The sequence below is a fragment of the Anguilla anguilla genome, chromosome 5 (genome assembly GCF_013347855.1).
Source record: "Anguilla anguilla isolate fAngAng1 chromosome 5, fAngAng1.pri, whole genome shotgun sequence".
Classification (NCBI taxonomy): Eukaryota; Metazoa; Chordata; class Actinopteri; order Anguilliformes; family Anguillidae; genus Anguilla; species Anguilla anguilla.
The window spans coordinates 23,839,162-23,859,460 of NC_049205.1; the positions used below are offsets into that span (position 1 = coordinate 23,839,162).

The 20,299-nt window shown below is 38.5% G+C and overlaps 1 protein-coding gene across 2 annotated transcripts; it reads right to left on the reverse strand.

Moving 5' to 3' along the window:
• Nucleotides 1–5,032: 5,032 nt before the first annotated feature.
• LOC118227721 (WD repeat-containing protein 93-like) lies at nt 5,033–18,939 on the reverse strand. 2 transcript variants are annotated; one of them, XM_035418533.1, is made up of 9 exons: nt 18,816–18,939; nt 17,885–18,155; nt 17,454–17,655; nt 13,260–13,324; nt 13,028–13,106; nt 12,703–12,794; nt 12,048–12,132; nt 11,708–11,894; nt 5,033–5,149 (listed from the first exon to the last, which is right to left on the reverse strand). In XM_035418533.1, exons 2-9 carry the CDS (start codon nt 18,143–18,145, stop codon nt 5,083–5,085), a joined length of 1,038 nt encoding a protein of 345 aa, XP_035274424.1. In that variant the 5' UTR covers nt 18,146–18,155; nt 18,816–18,939; the 3' UTR covers nt 5,033–5,082. The 2 variants fall into 2 exon arrangements, with proteins under 2 accessions (XP_035274424.1, XP_035274423.1); XM_035418532.1 differs by having other exon boundaries at nt 5,033–5,152.
• Between the last annotated feature and the right edge of the window lie 1,360 nt (nt 18,940–20,299).

Below are 20,299 nucleotides of genomic sequence, written 5' to 3' on the forward strand. Positions count from 1 at the left end.
AAATGATATAAATTACCAGGTCGAAACTAGAGACCATGAGTAACTATGCCAGAAAGAATGACCATGATTCGTCCATAGGTGGCGCTATAGTAACCGATTCAAAACACAAATTTCAACATGCTGGCATTTCCACCGCGTTTGATGAAAATTCATGAAACCAGGTGTACTTGTGTCATTCCTCATGAGGAACAAATATGCCTCAAGAACCCATAAAGTCCGCCATGATGGATTTTTCTGCAGATTGAAAATTTGGCAAAACCTATAAAAAGTTTCTTCTAATAAACCGTAAGTCCGATTGGTCCGAAATTGCCCATGCATGTGTATGGTGCATGTCTCCCTATAGGGTGTTAACCGCTAAGAGATCCATTCCAAGATGGCGGAGAAACTGGTATTTTAAAAAAACAAAATTTGGCCACAAATTTCAAATGCCTACAAATTTTTATAACAATAATCTAGGGACTTGAAATGAACAGGTCATGAAGAGGGCACCACTATGTTGTACCATGTCGAAGTAGTCGCATATATCTCAAAAAACAAGGAAATTACAGGCATTTGATATTTTGGAGGGAAGCTAATGCTATTGCTAATATTATGCAAATTTCAAGTGCTTATAACTTTTTACAATAATAATCTAGGGACTTGAAACGGACTGGGCATGAAGAGGGCACTACCATGTTGTATCATGTCGAAGGAGTTGCGGATATCTCAAAAAACATGGAAATTACAGGCATTTGACATTTTGGCAGGAAGCTAATGCTAATATAACGCTTTAAAACTCATCTTCTCATGAACGCTTTACCTGATTCCATCACCATCGCACATGTGTTCTCTTGGGTATTTTCTCGATCAAGGGTGATATGGACAAGTCGTGTCGTTAAATATTGCGTTGTTTGTGGCGTGACAAAGTTAGAACTTTATGCTAATGCACATTCATATTTCGAAGTAATGTTTCTCATGAACCGGAAGTTGGATCGTCTCACGCATGGGTATGTAGATAGTCCAAAATCCTGAAATCTATGCCGCTTGGACTCTTTTCTCCTTCGCCTTGTATTTACCCGGATTGAACATGTTCGTAGGGCCCCGCATTGCTACTTGCAGCTATATTTTTTTTTGTTTTTGATGTGGTTTGGTTTAGCCTCCAGAAGAAACCTCCTCCTAGAGATTATTCCACTTTCTCAGCTTTGTCAGATCATGCAAAATTATTACCGTCGAGCCATTAGCTTTTGGTGTAACAACGGGATTCCAGTTCAACATCGGGATACGGGTTCACGGAAACAGATTTCATGTAGTTTTATTACTTCTGTCAACTTCAATTATCACTGTACTACTGTATTTAATTTTCTTGTTCATAATAAATTGCATATTCCGCTAAAAAACTGGTGTAATGTTTCGCTCTCTTTAACATCGAATAAGTGATCAACTGACAAAGGCCCGTGTTCATTTAATGAATTTGGCGATTTCATTCATGATTGTTATTCTCAATAATAATTACTAAGTTCAATCACATTAATTATAATCTATATGTTGGTTAAGTGAGAGTTTTTTTTAGCATAAATGAACGCATGTTCAGTATTCAGAGTGCTGAACATTATACGAGGGTACTGATCTGTTATAACCGCTGGGTTCAGAAAAATAAACATATTTTATTTAATCCTCACTTCCTTGACATCATGGAAAAAGCAATGCTTGCCAACACCAAACCCTAAAGGCTAACTTATGCTCCGGAGACAAAGTGTCGTGCGACATGTCGAGGGACAAAAATGATGCAAATTCAACAGTTTTGATGTCACTTTTAGAGGGCTGGCGACGGGTGTCGCAGACCTGCTGATTTTTGTAAGGTTGCAGACGCCATCATAAGTGTCGTGCAGCTGTGATTGGACGGCTGAAACGAAGGCAAAAAGGTTGCCGTGGCGACGTTGCTAGTTTATTACGTACTTGTTTTTACCGTGAAGAGTGCCTGAACCGCAACCGTAGAAATGTGTTAACACGGCGGCACAATTATATCGAGAAATACCATCTTTTGGGGAAAAAACACTATATTCTGTAAATGAATTTAGATCAAACTTACCATGCATAAAAACATAAAAACCCTCGTCAGTCACCCACTTAATCAATTTATAATGCCATTATAGCTCAGAGTGTTTAAAACCATAAAACCACCCCTTACCAAAACATTAAATTAAATTAAAACTGTAGGCTACATGTTAACGTTAAATATAGACCCACCACTTTGACAACTTTGGGACTAAACTGGCTCTCGTTTTAGTTAATAACACTAAAAGTAACTAAAAGTAACACTAAAAATACCACCGTTGGAAAAATGCTATATGCTATAACTGCATTTAGATCAAACCTATTATGCATTAAAAAAAAAGAACATTCGTCAATCTCTTCACGGTAAGAAGAAAATTTAGGATAGCGCTTCCGATATTGCTTGTGTCGAAAGTGCTGCCACGGAAACAGCGATAGATTTACCCAGTAGCCACATCTGTCCAAAATGTAAACAAGTCAGGCAGTTTTCACAGTCGGGAAAAATTTTATGACAACGTTAGCTACGGTCATTTCGCTAACGTTACCTAGCTAGATAGATAGACAGTCAACATAATAGTGCTGCCATTTTTCGCGGAATGTAAACAAACCTCTGCTGGCCTTGCCGTCTGGTTGCTATCGTAACAACGTGCACTGTTGCTGAACTATAAATTCAAAAAGTTCTGCCGGCCGACACTTTGTCGCCGAAGCATAAATTAGCCTTAATCCCAACTGTGAAGCTTGGTGGAGGGAGCATGATGGTTTGGGGCTGCTTTGCTGCCTCAGGGCAATCTTTGAGGGAACAAAGAATTCTAAATTTTATCAAGAAATTTTACAGGAAAATGTCAGGGTAGCAGTCCGTCACCTGAAGCTTAACAGAAGTTTGGTGATGCCACAAGACAATGACCCAAAACCCATGAGTAAATTAACAACAGAATGATTTAAACAGAAGAAAATTCATGTTTTGGAATGGCTAATTCCAAACCTTAAACCAATTGAGATGTTGTGGCATGACCTGAAGAGGGCTGTTCATGCAAGAAATCTGAGAAATGTCAATGAACTGTAGCAGTTTTGGAATGGTTTAAAATTCCTCCTAACCATTGTGCAAGTCTGATCAGCAGTTATAGGAAACATTTGAGATTATTGCTGCTAAAAAGGTCCTACCACTTAGATACAAGGGCTCACATACTTTTTTTCCAGCCTGAACGGTGAATGTTTAGACAATGTGTTCAATAAAGACATGACAAGTGCAACTGATGGTGTGTTATTAGTTTAAGGAGAATGCGTTGTCTATTATTGTGACTTAAATCAAGATCAGTTTAAAAAGAAAGAAGGGTCGCACACTCTGTTTACTCCAATGCAGATTTTTATCGCCAATGTTGCGGCAGCAAGCTGCCTTCAATCAAGATCACGTGGTATTTAAACATGAATCTACACAGAGTTGTGAAAGAACACACAATCAATTCAATTATTTCCATGCATTTTATATTTTTTGCGCATACATTTGGACAACAGCAGGCACCTCAATTGTCCAAATGTATGTGTAAAAAATATAAAATGCATATTATGTGTAAGATAGTGATTATTATGAATTAATTCCTATTTAATAGATTATAAAAACATTGAATGTCTATTTTTGTAATGCTTATTTTGTAAAGTGGAAATAATTGAATTGATTGTGTGTTCTTTCACAACTCTGTGCAGATTCATGTTTAAACACCACGTGATCTTGATTGTTTGTCTCACAGGTGCATCCAATTTGTCAGCAACCTATGTGTATGTGTGTGAACTGTTGTGCTAAAGTACTGATGAAGGCAGCTTGCTGCCGAAACATTGGCAATAAAAATCTGCATTGGAGTAAACAGAGTGTGAGACCCTTCTTTCTTTTTAAGTTTTACTTGCATGTCCTTCTGGTCTGCACCTCGCTAAAACAAGGTGTGAGTTTTCTTTTTCAGTTTTGATTAAATCAAGATCAGACCACATTTAATGAGTAATTAATGCAGAAATCCAGGTAATTCCAAAGGGTTCAAACATTTTCTTGCAACTGTAGCTGTTAGTACAGGGGCAACTGTTTTCATTATTTTTCAAAGTGTTATCAATGTTCCATCTCAACCCCTTCGCACATGTGCCAAATCTGGCCAATCCTTGTCCGTTTCAGGGGTACCCTATTTAAAGCTTTATAACTCCAGATGCAGTATTGTGCATGAACGCGCTAAAAGAGCGCATGAACGCGCTAAATTGAACGTGCTCATATTTCTGGTGAACGGTGAACTGAACGTATCCTTTTGCAACTAATGAACGTGAACGTGAGCGTCGAACCATAGACATATATACATTTGTTCATAAAAGTCTTTCAAATATTCATATGAACTGGCTTCAGCAGTACTTGTAGCTGCGTTGCTAAAATTAGAGCTGGTTTCACTAGCCATGCTGACATGCCAGTTGCCGAAAATCTTAATCGGGTGCCGTAAACAGCATAGACATATATAACATTTCTCATAGAAAACGTAGTTTGTCCATCTTTCACTTCACAGCAGTGGTGATAAAATTAACTAGTGTGTTGTAGCTAGTGTGTTGTTAGCCTTTACTGATCCCCGTATGAGGTTTATATGATATAGCTAGCATAAGCCAATAGCACTAACCCATAAAATTTGCTTTTTAACGGTACTTCGTCAGTCGAACGATAAAAATGAAAGCATTCGATTACGGTCAACAGCACCGGAAATTTCTGTTGCACCTTCAAAAAACGGCAAAATTCCCACTATAGGATTGATCATAGCACATCTTTCAGCTAGCGACTGTAATGAAGCCAGTGGCGGAGCCTGTACCAGCTCGCTTGGAAGCATATGAATCTATTTTATGTTTTTGAACTTCTGCATAATTGGTTCATGCAGACTAAATAAAATTTCCATTGCATCTACAGTATACCTGTACTGCACCTCTTTTTTTTTCACTTTTTGCATAATATGACATATTAAGTGGCAAAACATATACTCACATTGTTTTTTCTTGGCTTTTAAAAGTAATCTTGATTCTATAGTAGTATACAGTAATTCATTTAGTTTTGGAAGTGGGCAGTGGCAATGATTGGGGGCTTGGGGTGGATGGGTAGGAGGAGGTTCTACTGAAAAAGAATAGAATAGAATGAAAAAAACGGAAGAAATGAACGTAAACTAGTTCATTTTTGGGACTGTGAACTTAGTTCAAAATTCAAAATTGTGAACTATGAAAGTGAACTAGTTACTTTTAATCTGTATGAACTGAACTTTGAGCTTGCTCTTGTGAAGTGTGAACTTGCACAACACTGTCCAGATGTGAGCATCACAGAGACTTGAAATGTCTTAAATGAAGCAATACATTTGTTCAATTTACAATACTAACTTAGATTAGTTTATTTTTACAAACATTTTGGGAAGAAATAAAGTGCCACAAATGCAATTGTCTAGACAAAAAAGCAAAAATGAATTTGCTCTTTTTTAGTTTGCAATGAAATACTGAGAGATACCATATATAAGACAGGTTAAAATATACATGTATTGGACCAAAAACTCCTTGACCAAAAGTGGGTAAATACTAAGGATGGGTATGCAGAACTACTAAAGGTCTATGAAGCAAAAATTAAGCAGTGTACCCAGTGTCTCCAAATCTATCCAAAATGTGTAAATTATGCATTGCTGTAAATCATAACAATCATGTATTTCACTGCAAATCAACTGTTTTGACTCAAGAAATGCACATTTGCATCAATTTCAAGTGGGAATCACAAGCCTTCCATCAGTACAGTGGTCTAAAATATCTAGGGGTCCAGAGACATATCCAAAATCTCTCCAAAAATGAATAAAATTCCATTTATCCATTATAAAGCATATAAATGTGCCCCTGCTGAAGGCTTAAGATGAAACATTGATAATCAGATTTAAAAACAATGCAAAAGCATTATCACACAATGTGGTACAGTACCTAAATGTATAATCATTATATAACTTACTTACACTTTATAACACTTCTGCTTCTCATGATTGATATTGTCCTTCTAATGAATGTGTTGCCCTTGATTTTTAGATTAGTTATTTCATTATGTTAATATTTTACGCTGTTTTGTTGTTTTCCTTTACAAATGCAGGAAGTAGACCCAGGCAGTTTAGTGTCGAACTCGAGGATGCATATCATTGCGCGATTTCTGATGTGGGCGTACCTACAGACAATAACATTAGGTTGGTCGTAGAAATCATAGACATATATACCTATACATGTCTATGGTAGAAATAGTGTTGTATGACTACTAGCTAGTGAAACCGAAAATGTCTGAGGACGAAGGAGATTTTGTTTTTGATCATGGGACTGTTGTGCCCTATCGATTTGAGCCGGAATACACAGAAGAAGATCTGGCTAATTTGCAGGCTGATCGTGCGAGAGCGAGTCAGGAGCGGGCCGAGATTGAGGAACCACAGGCTATTCCCAGGACAAACGGCAACTGGTGGTAGACATCCTATGTATCACAGACAGACGCGATAGTGTTAGCCATCCCGCATAGTACCTACCTCGAGCGGTTTGACCAACGATGGGAAAACGATGGGTATAGCTCCAGGCTTCAGACGGTCGCCTTGGTAGTCGGTGCCTTTAAAGTAGTTGCTGCATACCCTTAGTCCTCGTTTGCGAACTTCTTTGGCTGTTATGTTGGGGTGTCTGATTACATCCAGCCATGTCTGGCACAAAGTTGCATTGCGTGGAAAACTATGAAAATCTGCTTTCAAGGCAAGTTTAACGGGGGCATTATAACAACCAGGTACAATACACCTCATTATTACACCGATATCGCATCAAACAAAAGCTAGCAGATGTTAGTTTGTTCGATTTCAACACTAAGTTAACGGAATGTTTTGCTTTGCTTCTTCTCAATTTTGCCGCAAAACAAAATCGAAGAAGAAGAAAAAACCGGAAACCGTACTACTATGTGGACTTGCGCTAAAAAAAAAAAATAGGTCTTTGTTTCTAACGTTAGACATTTAAAATGAAATAACTAATCGAAAAATGAAGGACAATATCAGTCAGGAGAAGCAGAAGTGTTATAAAGTGTAATTCCCCTTTAACTCTTGTCATCCACATTTCTGCAATGTTACAGTTCACATCACAGTGCATGAACACAAACCCAGCTGAAGCTACCAACAAACGCTTACATTACAGTGTGAAATATCCTCATTATAAAATTCCACTAACCTATTTCAAGACAGTTAATTTCAAAAATAATGTACATAATCGAATATTTTGAGCAGTAACACATATCAACGAAGAAATCTTATTTGCGTTCAGTAGATAAAGACAGAGACAGAGAATCAATGCTGTCGTCTCCTCTCCTGACGTACTCCAGAAAACTATGTCAGCTGGGTCTATCAGCAAACATATGGCTTAGCTATGCTCAGAAGTCTCCAATAATAATAATATCTTACAAAATAAGACGAAACCGATCGATATAATTTGGCCTGGAGCAGTGTCTTTTACGGATACCACGGAGTGAATGTGTAAGTGAATGCGATGACTCACAACTTTCGGTCACGCAGGTTTATAAAACCCTATTCAAAAAGTTAAATTAGACATGTTATACATTGTTAGAAAGCGTATACTGTCACCAATTGGCTAGATTAACTGTCAATCAATTCAGACTGTACTACAAAGGGTGACAACACGGTAAATTGCTGCGCTATAAAACGCTACTCCAAAAGCAAACTTAGACATGTTATACATCCTTGGAAAGCTTATTCTGTCACTTATTGGATTGATTAATTATTGATCAAGCCAGACTGTACTAAAAAGGGCGACAGCACTGTAAACGACATGTGGTATTACGCCCAGTTATTTTGGAAGGTACCCAGGCTCACAGATGAGTGTGTATTTCACAAACAGATTGTCCAAGACAATATATGACCACTCAGTCTCAAAAGGGACATCTCTACGTGTAAAACCAATAGTAAGGTTGCACATTTACTCCATATTTAGTCCCAGATATAGATGCCCTTGCATCATGCCCCCGCCCCTTTTTGGGTGAAAGCGGCCCCTCTAATTTGGCTGGCGATAAATGCAAATTCTGAGGCCTTTGTCAATTTAATAGCATAAAATAAGAATACCGTATTGCTTTTTAGCTATTAGGAGCCCAAATCCTATGGCCAGTCAGGCAAACAATTATGTTATGTTGTTGCCGATCAATGATCAGCGTCATTATATGGAAAAAATTAAAGAAACAGCGAGCTAGCTGTTATCTAACTTAACCCTTTTGTTACAGGCTAACAGTAAATTTGGATTTCCTTGGCTTTTCAGTATGTTCTATGTTCTGTCCTTTCAATGCAGCATCAACATTCACTACTTTGACTTTTGACTTTAACATCATTAACTAACCTGTGATGAAGTGCTTGCCATAGACGTACACTCATTCATTTCCATTTCTGTACGTTCATATATTTCTATTTAGTGAGCTAGATTTGTTCCTACTTACAAGTAACAAAAATTAATCTGATTTTATAAGCTAGACAGCAAGCTAACAAATTCATGAACGGTAGCAAATCACAGTAGTTAGCCTGTATTGGCTCACATTTGGATTGCCTGACTAATAGTTAGCTATGTTAGACTACATCAATTCCGTGCGACCTCTCTGACGATCAGTGAAATTAACCAATTCGTGTAACAAACCAAACAAATGAATGATAACATTAATTCACTGAATGCATAATGTAGTTTAACCCAGTTTACTGTAAATTAGCTAGCTATGGGGACCATTCGCTCTTAACCAGCTAGCTAGTTAACATTTGTTAGCCAGCTTATTTAACTTTGATGCGTTAGATCTAATGGCTGGGTCCCACAGATTACCATTTTCATCCTCTCTGCGGATGGCCTGAAGCCACCAATCTCTTCTTTTACTGTCCTTCGCTCTTTGGGGAAGTAAAGAAAATTGGGGTTTTTTTTATTGTATGACGTGCAAAATACGACGCAGCAGCTTTTAGGCATGGTGCCAGTAGTTTTTTCCAATTTGGCACCGGCACTTTTACAGTGCTTGTTTTCACCAAAAAGGGGGCGTGGTTGTTTGGACGACAGGGAAGTGATATATGACTGCTCTTATCTATTGACAGTAGAATGACATGTTATAATTTTAGAAAACCTTTGTTTTGTTTATTTTGTTGTTCAGTGAGCAGCGTTTTCACTGCTGTATTGGCATATCTTAGAGCTATTGTTGGGTTTATCTTGTTACTATGACGGAATATGATGTTTTAGTGGTGAAAAAATATTTTTATGAATGCCCAGATAGACAATTGTCCAGTGTGTCATCGGTGGCGGTTGCAGATGAGACTGCAGGGAGGGGGTGCTTGTTAAATAAACGACCAGCCAGACAATGGTGGCACTGTGAAACTCCGTATTCAGGGTAGTTGTCGTGTATCGTCCACTAATGAAACTAGATCATGGAGTTCTTGTTTTCAACACATAGTTTGGTTACAGGAGCAATGAATGTCTGAGTTGAGCAATCTAGGAACAATGAGGTGCCGACCACTAGGCGCATTGGGCAAAGGGATTAAACCATCATAAGGGGCAAATTGTTATGCTTTATAATGAACAAAAAACATTTTATTCATTTTTGGAGAAGTTTTGGTTTGGTTTATAGATATAATAGACCCCTGTACTGAAAAGATAGGAACTCCCAATTGAAACTGATACAAAAGTGAGTTGATTTGTAATGATATATATGATTATTATGTTATGATTTACAGCAATGCACAATTTTGATATCTTGGACAAATTGGGAGATACTAAGGGACACAAGGGGTACAGTGCTTACATTTTGCTTCATAGATCTTTAGTAGTTAAGCAGATCATCCTCATATTTTCCACACTTGAGGTCAAGGAGTTTATGATCCGGGACATGTATAGTTTTACCCATTTTATATATGTGATCTCTCAGTATTTAAAGTAATAATCTCGAAGATTTTCATTAAAATAAATGTCTGTTAAGTGACTATCTATTGCCGAATTAGGTAACACAATGGTGATTGAGCCTATTATTATATTAATTTATATTATTATTATTATTATAATTTATGATTAAAGAACTGCGTGTCTGTGGTGACATTCCCAGGAAAAAACCACAAGCGGCGCATAGTTAGTGACACGTTTTCCATCACCCATCAGTGGTTGGTCCGCCAGAGAGGGTAGGCGAAGCTAACGCAACAGGCTTGCTCTTCAACTCACTTGTGTGTGAGCGGCGTACTCTTTTTTCCAGTGTCTGCATGCGTTACAATAACAGAGAAAGGGGGGGTTGGGGGAGTTATGGAACCCTAAAAAGTTTTTGTGTAACATGAGAGATCATATTATTTGTTGATGTAGATTTCGTTATTACATTTAATGACAATGTAACTTTACTAAATTACATAGCTATTTGCACAGCTAACGTTAGCTACCGGACCATGTCAAGAAAGGCAACATTAGTTTAGACAACGTTGCGCACAGTATCCATCTCTCATATCAGGTAACGTTGCATTAGCTAGCTAGCTAATGTAATTAACACAATCTAATGTCAGCTAACAATGAGAAAAAACGCTAGCTAAGGCTACCGACCGGTACCGACCTCGCCAACCGTCTCTCGAATGCAATGCAATGCTAAAGGGGCAGGCAACGGCTCTGCTACTAACCTGTTCACACCGCTGCAGTTTTCTCTGCAACATTCTAAAACTGTTTCGTCTCGTTGCGAATATATCCTCATATGTTCCTTCAGCCTTGATGCCCTTTTTTGATTAAATCTCCTTTGTTTTTGTTTTATTCGTCTTGTACTGATTGCTAATTTAACACTCAGCTCAGCTTTATTCTCAAACAGTTTAGCTAGCAAAACCAGAAACACCAGAGGTAACATTTTGTAAGGCAGTTGTTTCAAAAATATCACACAACAGTCATTCACGAAAAAGACTGTTTATTGTGCACGGGATACATAACTGCACGAGCCACAGCGAATCCCGCAAATTCTTCTCTGCAGTGTGAAGATGTTCACACCGGGCAAACGGTGGATAAAGAACGTGTGTGGAAATTGATCATCACTAATTCTATCCCAGATCTGCTACAGTATTTTAACCCGGCTCGGCAGTGTAAATACAGTTTAAGTTAGCCTAATGTTAGACAATGAATGAGTATGTACATAACATTACTTTTATAACAACCATTTTTTATTCAGTAAATAATAAGTTTTATAGTTGGCGTGGCCCAGGTGCCAACTGACTGACATCACACAGGCGACAATGGTTGGATCCGGTTGGATCTATGGGAAGTGAGGTCCAAAAACGCACCTGCAATTACCGCTTCCCGCCATCTCGCCATAGAGAACGAAACTGAAATCTTCGAGATTGTAACTTTAATTTCACTTTAAAAACTTAAATTTCATTTTTGCCAAGATAATTGCATTTGTAGCAATTTATTTCTATCTAGCTAAATTATGAATATAAACTAATCTAACTGTAAATGATACAAGTGTCTTGCTTCATTTAAGCCATTTCCAAGTCTCTGTCATACTCACATCTGGAGTTATAAAGCCTTAAATAGAGCACCTGAGAATGCGAGAATGGGCTAGATTTGGCATCTCAACAAAGGAGTTAATGAACTTAAAAACGTTCATTCTTATGTTCATAACAACAGCAATGCATAATCATCTTACCTGGGACTGTCCTCTCCTTCCTTTGCTTTGCACTTGTTTTCACAGAGAACTTTTCTATACACATACTTGAACACAGCCTGCTGATCCTCCCACTGGTGACCGCTTATCATGTGATGTTTGCCTGAACCAATCACGTTTCCATCCTCAGTCCTCTGTAACACTTCAAAGGGACTTTTCAAAGATGTGCCTGCAAAGTACAAACAGGACAACAATGTTGAGCAATTTGAGAAATGCAAGAAGTGCAATGTACAAACAAAACTCCAAAACTGAAATGACAGCATCCCTTAAGCCCAGTTGGAAAATAAGCCAATGTGTCCTTTTCAAGAGTGGTGGAGAATACCTGAGAGGATTCTTGGTGGCCTTATCTTCATAATGAGACCTATGGGAGAACATTTCATTTCTCCACCTCCAGGTGAGTGTGGCACCTACAACATAAATGCAACTGCAAGATAAACATCACACCCATCCCCTGAAGGGGCACAGCATATTTATTTTTAGGTAAAGTTACACTTGGAGAGTTAGGTGTTCTTAATGTCCAATGTCCAAATCTAACAACCTTTTTGTCAGAAAGGAAAAATAAAAAAAAATGAAATGTTTGAGTGATGGTGTGATATTGTTTGACACCAAATTGAAACCTTAATATAAAATGTTTAGCAGGGGGGTGTCAGGCTTCAGGCCTGGGGGGAGGGGGGGGGCACATTGTCTGCTAGTGCTCAAGGTGTTTTTGTACTTGCCGTAAGCAATTAGCAATTTGTAAGCAGTTTGAATAAAGAGTCCACAAACTGTTTCCAAGGCCTAAACTGGCTCCTGTTTGAAAGGAGACCACAAAAATCTACAACTGCAGCAACGCTCCAATACTGGAATTAAACATACTGTCACTGTGGCACTTCAAGACTTTCCTTTCCAAACATTTACTTCAGATAAAGTCACACATGCATGTTGATCAGTCTTCACCTCCTCTAACTGAATGAGGAAGATCAAGATGTGCCACTCACCTGTTTTTGAGATGCAGCCTGAATGACCTCCAGCTCTTTCAGCCAGGTCTCCACGGGAAATCGATAGACCTCTAGCCAAAATTCCCCACTGCCTGCATTAAGAAGATCGAGGACTGCTGAGCAATGAAATCCTTCAGAAATCTGTTTGAGTGGCATGTTTACCATGAGCAACAAGTTACAGGAGTTACATTGGAGTATTGACAGAAATTGACATTTCCGTCAATACTCCAATGTTTAAGGGAATCAGATATGCTATAATTAACATAAATGGAAAACACAATGACAATACTAAAATAATTTTAAAAGGCACTGATAAATTACTTACACTCAATAACAGCAGCTGCACAGTTCCCACCTTCAGACAGTTCAAATTTTGTGTATACTTTCCTTTGACTTATGTCATCCTGCATATCAGTGAAGCCAAAAACAATGTTATTATGTTTATACATTCAATATGCCTGTATGTGTGAGGCATAAAATATCAACTGGGTCAGACTTGCTATCATTCATTGCACACATAAGGTATACCAGTTCTTGACACAAATAACAACACTTACTGTTTCATTGATGGTTTTAATTAAGCAGATAAAGTCTGGACAAAAGGCAAATATCCTTGAAACTCCTGCGGGAAATGGAAAACATGGTTTCTGTTGGAGCCAAATCTCTTATGAGTTATTGTAAATATGTAAATGGTCCCCCCCTAGTGGCTACCTGAATAATGATGTTGGGCTGTGATGCCAAGAATTAGAGTAGGTGTCATCTGAGCTAAGACGCTGCCGACATAGTTTTCTACCGCTATACAATGCTTCGCATTGCTCTACCTACACACTGCCTTTGAATTTAATATACTGAAAGAAATGCTAGCCGAAATTATTCGATTGTGTTTTACCTTTGATTTAGGCTATTTTTGATTTGAGGAACAACTTTATTTTCCTTTGATACGTTTCTTTATTTTGATGCATGAGCTCAACTTTATGCAAAGCCAAAATCTTGTTCGGTAAAAAAAGTTCCGCGCATTTTGAGGATGGAGGAAAAACTTATCATTTCTGTAGTTGCATTCCAGGTGTTATATGAGGTAGAGAGCAGCTATTACTAGCTTCTTGTTGCGGTCCATGGCGGGTTTGCGATATATTGTGATGTTATCTGGATTTAAAATCGGCGGCGAATTAGCCGGTTTGATATAAGATAGATAGCTAGCTTGTTAACTTGGCACTAACTCCGCTAGCCCTAACCCAAAAAATTAATTAAAAAAAATTAAGTCAGTTATACTTGGAGAGTAATGTTAATTTTAATTCCACTCCTTTGCAATCTTATTAGACAAAGTATATTGTGATGCTCCTATATTTATACACGTTGCATGAACGGTAACACATTTTCAGCACCAGCGCCCACCACGTTTTTTTGACACGCCCCCAAGCAGCCAGGCGACATGAAGCAACGCGTCGACACGCGATGTTTGACGCTGCAGTGGGCATGCGCCGTGAGGTTGCAGATGCCCTTTTAAGTGTCGCGTAGCTGTGATTGGATGGCTGCAACGAAGACAAAAAGGTTGCCATGGCGACGTTACTAGGTTACTACGTACTTGTTTTTATGAATGAAAACGGTTTTGCATAGCTAGCTAGCTAGCAAAATGGACGGGTTTGAGGAGAAGCTGGCCGAAGAGGTGAGGAAATATCCTCACATCTACAATTCTGCATCAAGGGCCGACTATCGAGACCATGAAAAAACAAAGAAACGTTAGTGGCGCTGCCATTTTAGCGGAATGTAAACATACGTCTGCTGGGCTTGGCGTCTGTTTGCTAGTAACAGCGCGCACTTTCGCTGAACTATAGACGATTTCAACGGTAACAACATAAGCAAACGCTACTGCGCATCTGCGTTGTTGTGGCCCTAACTTAACTTCTGGCAGACTTCCGCAAACAATCAATAACAACAGAGTCCCTCTAGACTATTTCTGATAACAAATGAAATAAATAACAAGTAAATTACGTTAGCTAGCTAGTTATTAGTTAAATCTATGTCTAGCCAGTATTATTTGAGGTTACCAGTCGAAGAAAAGAACCGTTACTTGGCCAAACTCAAAAACAAGTGACAGAAACAGATAACTGTTGATAGTATTGCACCTTGCTGAGCATCATACATCATAATAATACATAACTGTTCTGGGTTACATGCGCATTCGTGTGTAAAAAAGTGCACTCTTTCTATGATATTGCTTAAAAACGATGATTAGAGACACAAACTGGGGCTAGTAGTGGGCAGCGTGTAGCCAATGCAATTACTGTAGGTTAAGCATGCATTGCTGGAAAAACATCGTGGCTCTTAATAGTTTGGGTCATCTTGCTAGGTTACCACAACAAAAAAAAAGATCAGGCAATGTAACATTGTCAAGTCATTGGAAACAGGTATCATAACGTTCAAAACGTAGCTAAAGCGTATCAACTACTAGCATTGATCTAACGTTACTGTTCATAATTTATACAATGTTAGCTACGTTTAGCTAGCTAGCTACAATCAATTTAGTTAGCCAATTATTCATAACTATTGAAGGCTTATTACTGGTCAGCTAGCTATTAGCTATCGCTTATCATGAGTTTGTTACCTGAAACGAAGTCAGTGCTAGAGTGAGAGCACCTATTCGACCACCTTCGTTCGACTGACAGGAAAGCGTAAAGTGATTTGCAACTATATATGAAATAGGCGAAATATCGGTAACAACCTGTACCTAGTTATGTAGGAAAAAATGTCCTTGTTATCCTCTCGTGGTTATTTTCTCAGTACTTTCACAATTTTTTTTCTGTCCCGGCAAATAAGTCAGAGGTGGTCCAGCGCTAGCTTTTGGTTGCTAAGGGGACGTGTATCGACCACCCCATATAAATGAATGGAACTTGACATAAATTTGCTAGTATCCTGTTGTGCGTATTTGAGGTTAATATGAGAAAGGGTGGTCTCTATCAGCACGTCTAGGAATCCGTACATATTCACTGTTGTAACTCAAGTCGCAGGACGCAAAATAGCCGTTAGGAAAGTAGTTTGAAATTATGAAGCAGGGTCTGTGCCATTGGCTTTAATGGGTCGCGATGAGATAATTACGAGCGCGTTGCTTGTCTTAAGTTGATATAGTAAATAAGGCTGTAGTATTACTAAATGTGTGAAGGCGATTTTTAGTACAGTTTATTATGTGTATTTTTACTGGACTTACATTTTAATAGTAACAATAGTTTCACAATTCCCTAGGGTTACAAAGTTAGATTATGTATTTTTTAAAATTTTCGAAATGTAGTTTGTTCCTGAGATCAGGTTACACCCCACAGAACAACAATCTGAGCCCAACATCAGTCTGCTCATCAGTTTAACTTTCACTCCGTTTGTAATCGGTGTCATATTAAACCAAGCGGCCAAAACCAGACTTCGTTTTTGCAGCTCATTTCCTGGTCTTGTTGTTCCTGGTTGCTCACTAGCGCCACTACGGTTGGCTCCAGTATAGGTGTTTTCATATCCGGTTTCCATGTAAGTCTACGGTACAAATGCGGTCAAAATACAAAGTCAATAAATTTTTCTCATGAGAACAAATAGTCACGATATGTGTGTTTTATTCGTCTTATGACTGTCCATGGGTCGATTTCATGATTTGTTGTGTCATTTAGGCACTCTTATAATATTTGTTGTGGACCAGTGAGGTAGTTTGCGTCACTTCCTGATTACTGCAGCTGACTAAGCTACAGTAGGGGCTACAGTCTATGGTCACTGGGGTGGGCGGTGGCGCCTCTTGGCCTTGACATTGCGGCTCCGGCCACGGTGTCAGAAAATGCAGGCATCCCATTTCGTAGTGATTTCATTACATTACTAGCTCACTGGCAAGCTGATATGCTAGCTAAGCATATTCGTTTTGCTGAGAAACATAAATTGAAGATAACTGAACATAATTGTATTTTTAATGTCATACATATAACGTGATTACATGACACAGTACAGTCACGGATGGAAATTAAACTCCGTAAACATCTGATAATATATTTTAAAACATAACGGCAGACAGTCAGCTAGCCTCAAGTTCGTTCTGCAATCGTTCGTTCAGGTTGATGGGCTTTTCCGCACTGGACTGTCAATCACATTGTAAAAATCACAGAACCGCTTAACTCTATGGTTTTGGCTCCAAATCGACAACATGGCCGCGCCCGCCATTGAGCTTCAAAACATGTTTTAGAGACCCACGGAGAGTCAATGGGTGACGTCACAGTAGCTTTGTCCATATTTTTTACAGTCTCTGGTTTTAGAGACCCACGGCGAGTCAATGGGTGACGTCACAGTAGCTTTGTCCATATTCTTTACAGTCTCTGTATTAAACACAGATCCAATAATAAACAAACAGAGCGGAAGTTAATTTAGGCAACGCGCGTGCGTCCGATGAAAGCGTCTATAAATGCAAAACGTCGTGGGACAAAGTTCTGTCGGCCGACACTTTGTAGTACGACACTTTGTCTCCGAAGCATAAATTAGCTTTGACACGTTGTTGTACGACACTTTGCCTCCGAAGCATAAATTAGCCTTTACATGGCTTAAATTGAATTTGCAAAACAGAAAGCCATTACAGTTTCAATGGTGAAAAGAGAGAATTGGTTTTCTAGTAAAACTGGAAATCATGGTCTTTTTTGGTTTTTATTCATGCATCTATTTTTAAGGAGGTGGGTGACAGGAATATTTAGGAAAATTATGAAATATAGGTATAGCATTAGGAAGTTGCTTATTACCCATATCGTCCACAGTAGACAGGACATATGTCACCTCTCCGAGACAGCCGCTGTGAAGGGATGTGATTTCCAAGCTTTCGTCCTCCCATGCTGCGACGCAGATGAGAGACGAGGTGCTGATAACAGACAGTCCCTGGTAGTGACCCAAGAAAACATATTTTCCATCCCTTGAGCAGGACAGGCAGTTAGGCTTTTTCTGAAGCTGTGGAATAAAACGTTTTCGCATTTTTAAGCTGGTCTTTCTCTCAAAATGTTGTGTAAAGTTCACAACATGACAGTCAAGAAATCTGGATAATGTAGGCTATTGAAAGTTTTAACAAACAAAAAATAACTAAAGTAAAAAAATTGGATGTCGCAGTAAATTGCAGAACATGAATCGCATTGTCTATAAATATGCAAGGTATTGCTGAACATGCATTTCATACAAACACCTTAACTTCAGCCGTCGGGTCCAAAACATTTTTTTTTTTCCTGGACCCCTTGGCGATACGGCTCGCCTCTCGCTCTGAGATGACTCCCCACGCTTTGTCGACCAGTCTGTTCAGAACTTTTTCAATCATGCGGTAGGGCTGAGGGAGTCGGTCCTGAAACTGTTCTGGATCCCTCAGAAACAAATCCTTGTCATCATCACTGCCTCCTCCCTCAGATGGCTCCGGGATTTCTGTCGGACCTTTCCGAATGTAGACAGGCATCCTGTTGTGGCTACCCCAGGAAATATATCATGTTATTAAAAAAAGCAAGTTGCTAGCTATTCGTCTGTCTGGATGATGAATTCCGTAGCTAGCAATAACTGGCTAAAACGTTGCACATCGACGTGGCAAGTCGTAAATTCCAACTGGCTCACCACCATAGTTGGTTTCATTTAGCGAACGTTAACTAACTTTACATTTATTAAGTAACGGTAGCTAGCTGTCTAGCTAGCTAACGTTAACTATCTCACGAAGATGATGAAAAGCCAGAAAATATCTACGTTATCTAGCCAAAACTAGGTTTGCAATCATCGTAAGATAAGAACATTAGCTACTCGAATATCTAAGTTGATAATGTTAGAGCTTAACTTGCTTGCAACCCCGAAAACACTGCTTCCATAAAATTAAATTAAACATTCCTAGATATTATGAACCCATTTTACGATAGAGCTAGATAAAAGAAAATGGTAGACTAACGTATTTGTTACGTTAGTAGGCAATTCGTTAGACGAAACACGAACGAAAATAATTTGCTGATTGTTTCTTGCCTGTAGCGTTACATTAGGGAATGCAAATTCTGCATATCAAAACATATAAGCCCGTCAGCTAGTTCGCTAATTTAATCTCGTGCTACACAGTTTATATTGACTTGAAGTGAACGGTAGCTACTTACTTTTAATTTACCAGATACAGCATTAGCGTGTTTATTTCACCCTCTCACTTGGACTTCCATTTGTTAGGTTGCCATGGCAACATCTGCAGGAAGTCTCTTCACTTTAGTGGAAGCTCCGTGAAGCTAGCAACAAGAATGTCTGCATGTAAACTTCTGGTCAAAACTCCCGGTGAGTTTCTATCAAAATAAAAGCACAGAATTAACGAAACGTTAATTAGTCCCGAAGAATATCATCACAGTAACCACGGTTTCTCAGCTTTGATAGAGACTTACCTTTATTTAAAAACGTTTCAGATACAATTTGTACACAATCGCTAGCTACTAGCTTCTATCTTGCTATTTGGCTGGTTTAAATTAAGCCTGGAATATTACTTTGTATGTAGCCTATATTTTAAAAATTATGATGATATATGATGGCTAAAACAACCATTTAATATGGAGGTGATGTTATGTATCATGCATCATTGAAAACAGTCATATTTTCAACTGTACAGAAATGTTTTTAAAATAATTTCCAGTTTTCCCTCACTTAATGTCACTGCTTCAATTAAATAGGAGTAAACATGAATGTATTTCCAGCTCCAGCCCTCTGATGTCTATTTCTATTTCAGTATATTGCAGGAAGGCAAATAGAGAACTCACCCAAGAATGTTTTCAGGATTTTTACAGATCTGTTAGCCAAATGAAAGGAGGTGTACATTTACTCTAAAGACCCATACCTCTAACATTATGTAGTAATTTCTGTGAAATCACGTTCCTAGCTATTGTTGCTGGTGTTTAAGTGTAGCCCGGTCATGCATTGCCAGACACTCTCAGTTCAGTACTGGCTCATTTGCATACCAGATTACTGCCAAAACTAAAAATTGTTACCAATGAAAGGGGGTATACGTTTACTCTAAAGGCCCATACCTATAGCATTATGCAGTCATTTCTATAAACTAGTCAGTTTATAATTATAGATATCTTGAATTATCATTCTGACCAGTCACATTGTAATTATGTATGACAAGCCCTCTTAACATTTAATAGCCTCGCTTGACTATCCATAATTATATTTTAGATATCTACAAATGCATTTTGACTAGTCATAATTACAATGTGACTAATCAGAATGATAATTCAAGATATCTGCAATTATAAACTAACTAGTAAGAACGATAATTCAAGATATCTGCAAATATATTTTGACTAGTCAAAATACCTTAAAAGATGGCTACTATAATGACATCACAAGAATCGTCATTCGGCTCGTCACACATACCGAATGATAATTAAAGATATCTGTAATTCCGTTTTGACTAGTGAAAATGGTATTTTCAGATATCTGAATCTGAATTATTCCTAGTCAAATCCGCTGTGCCTGATGTGACTGTGATGCAAGGTTTCGCAATGGATATTGGGCTTTATGCTTACTGTTTGAACTAGCTATGTTCATGGCTTGGCCCATTGATACTTTATGAGATTGTACCTTGTCAGATCTTCGG

What these genes read in the sequence shown, in the direction of transcription:
- LOC118227721 (XM_035418532.1), bottom strand. Translation starts at nt 18,145, where the DNA reads ATGCCTGTCTACATTCGGAAAGGTCCGACAGAAATCCCGGAGCCATCT. An exon ending in GTCTACTGTGGACGATATGG is followed by an intron (nt 13,325 to 17,453) that starts GTAATAAGCAAC and finishes CATTTCCCGCAG; the next exon opens with GAGTTTCAAGGATATTTGCC. An exon ending in GCCACCAAGAATCCTCTCAG is followed by an intron (nt 11,895 to 12,047) that starts GTATTCTCCACC and finishes TGTACTTTGCAG; the next exon opens with GCACATCTTTGAAAAGTCCC.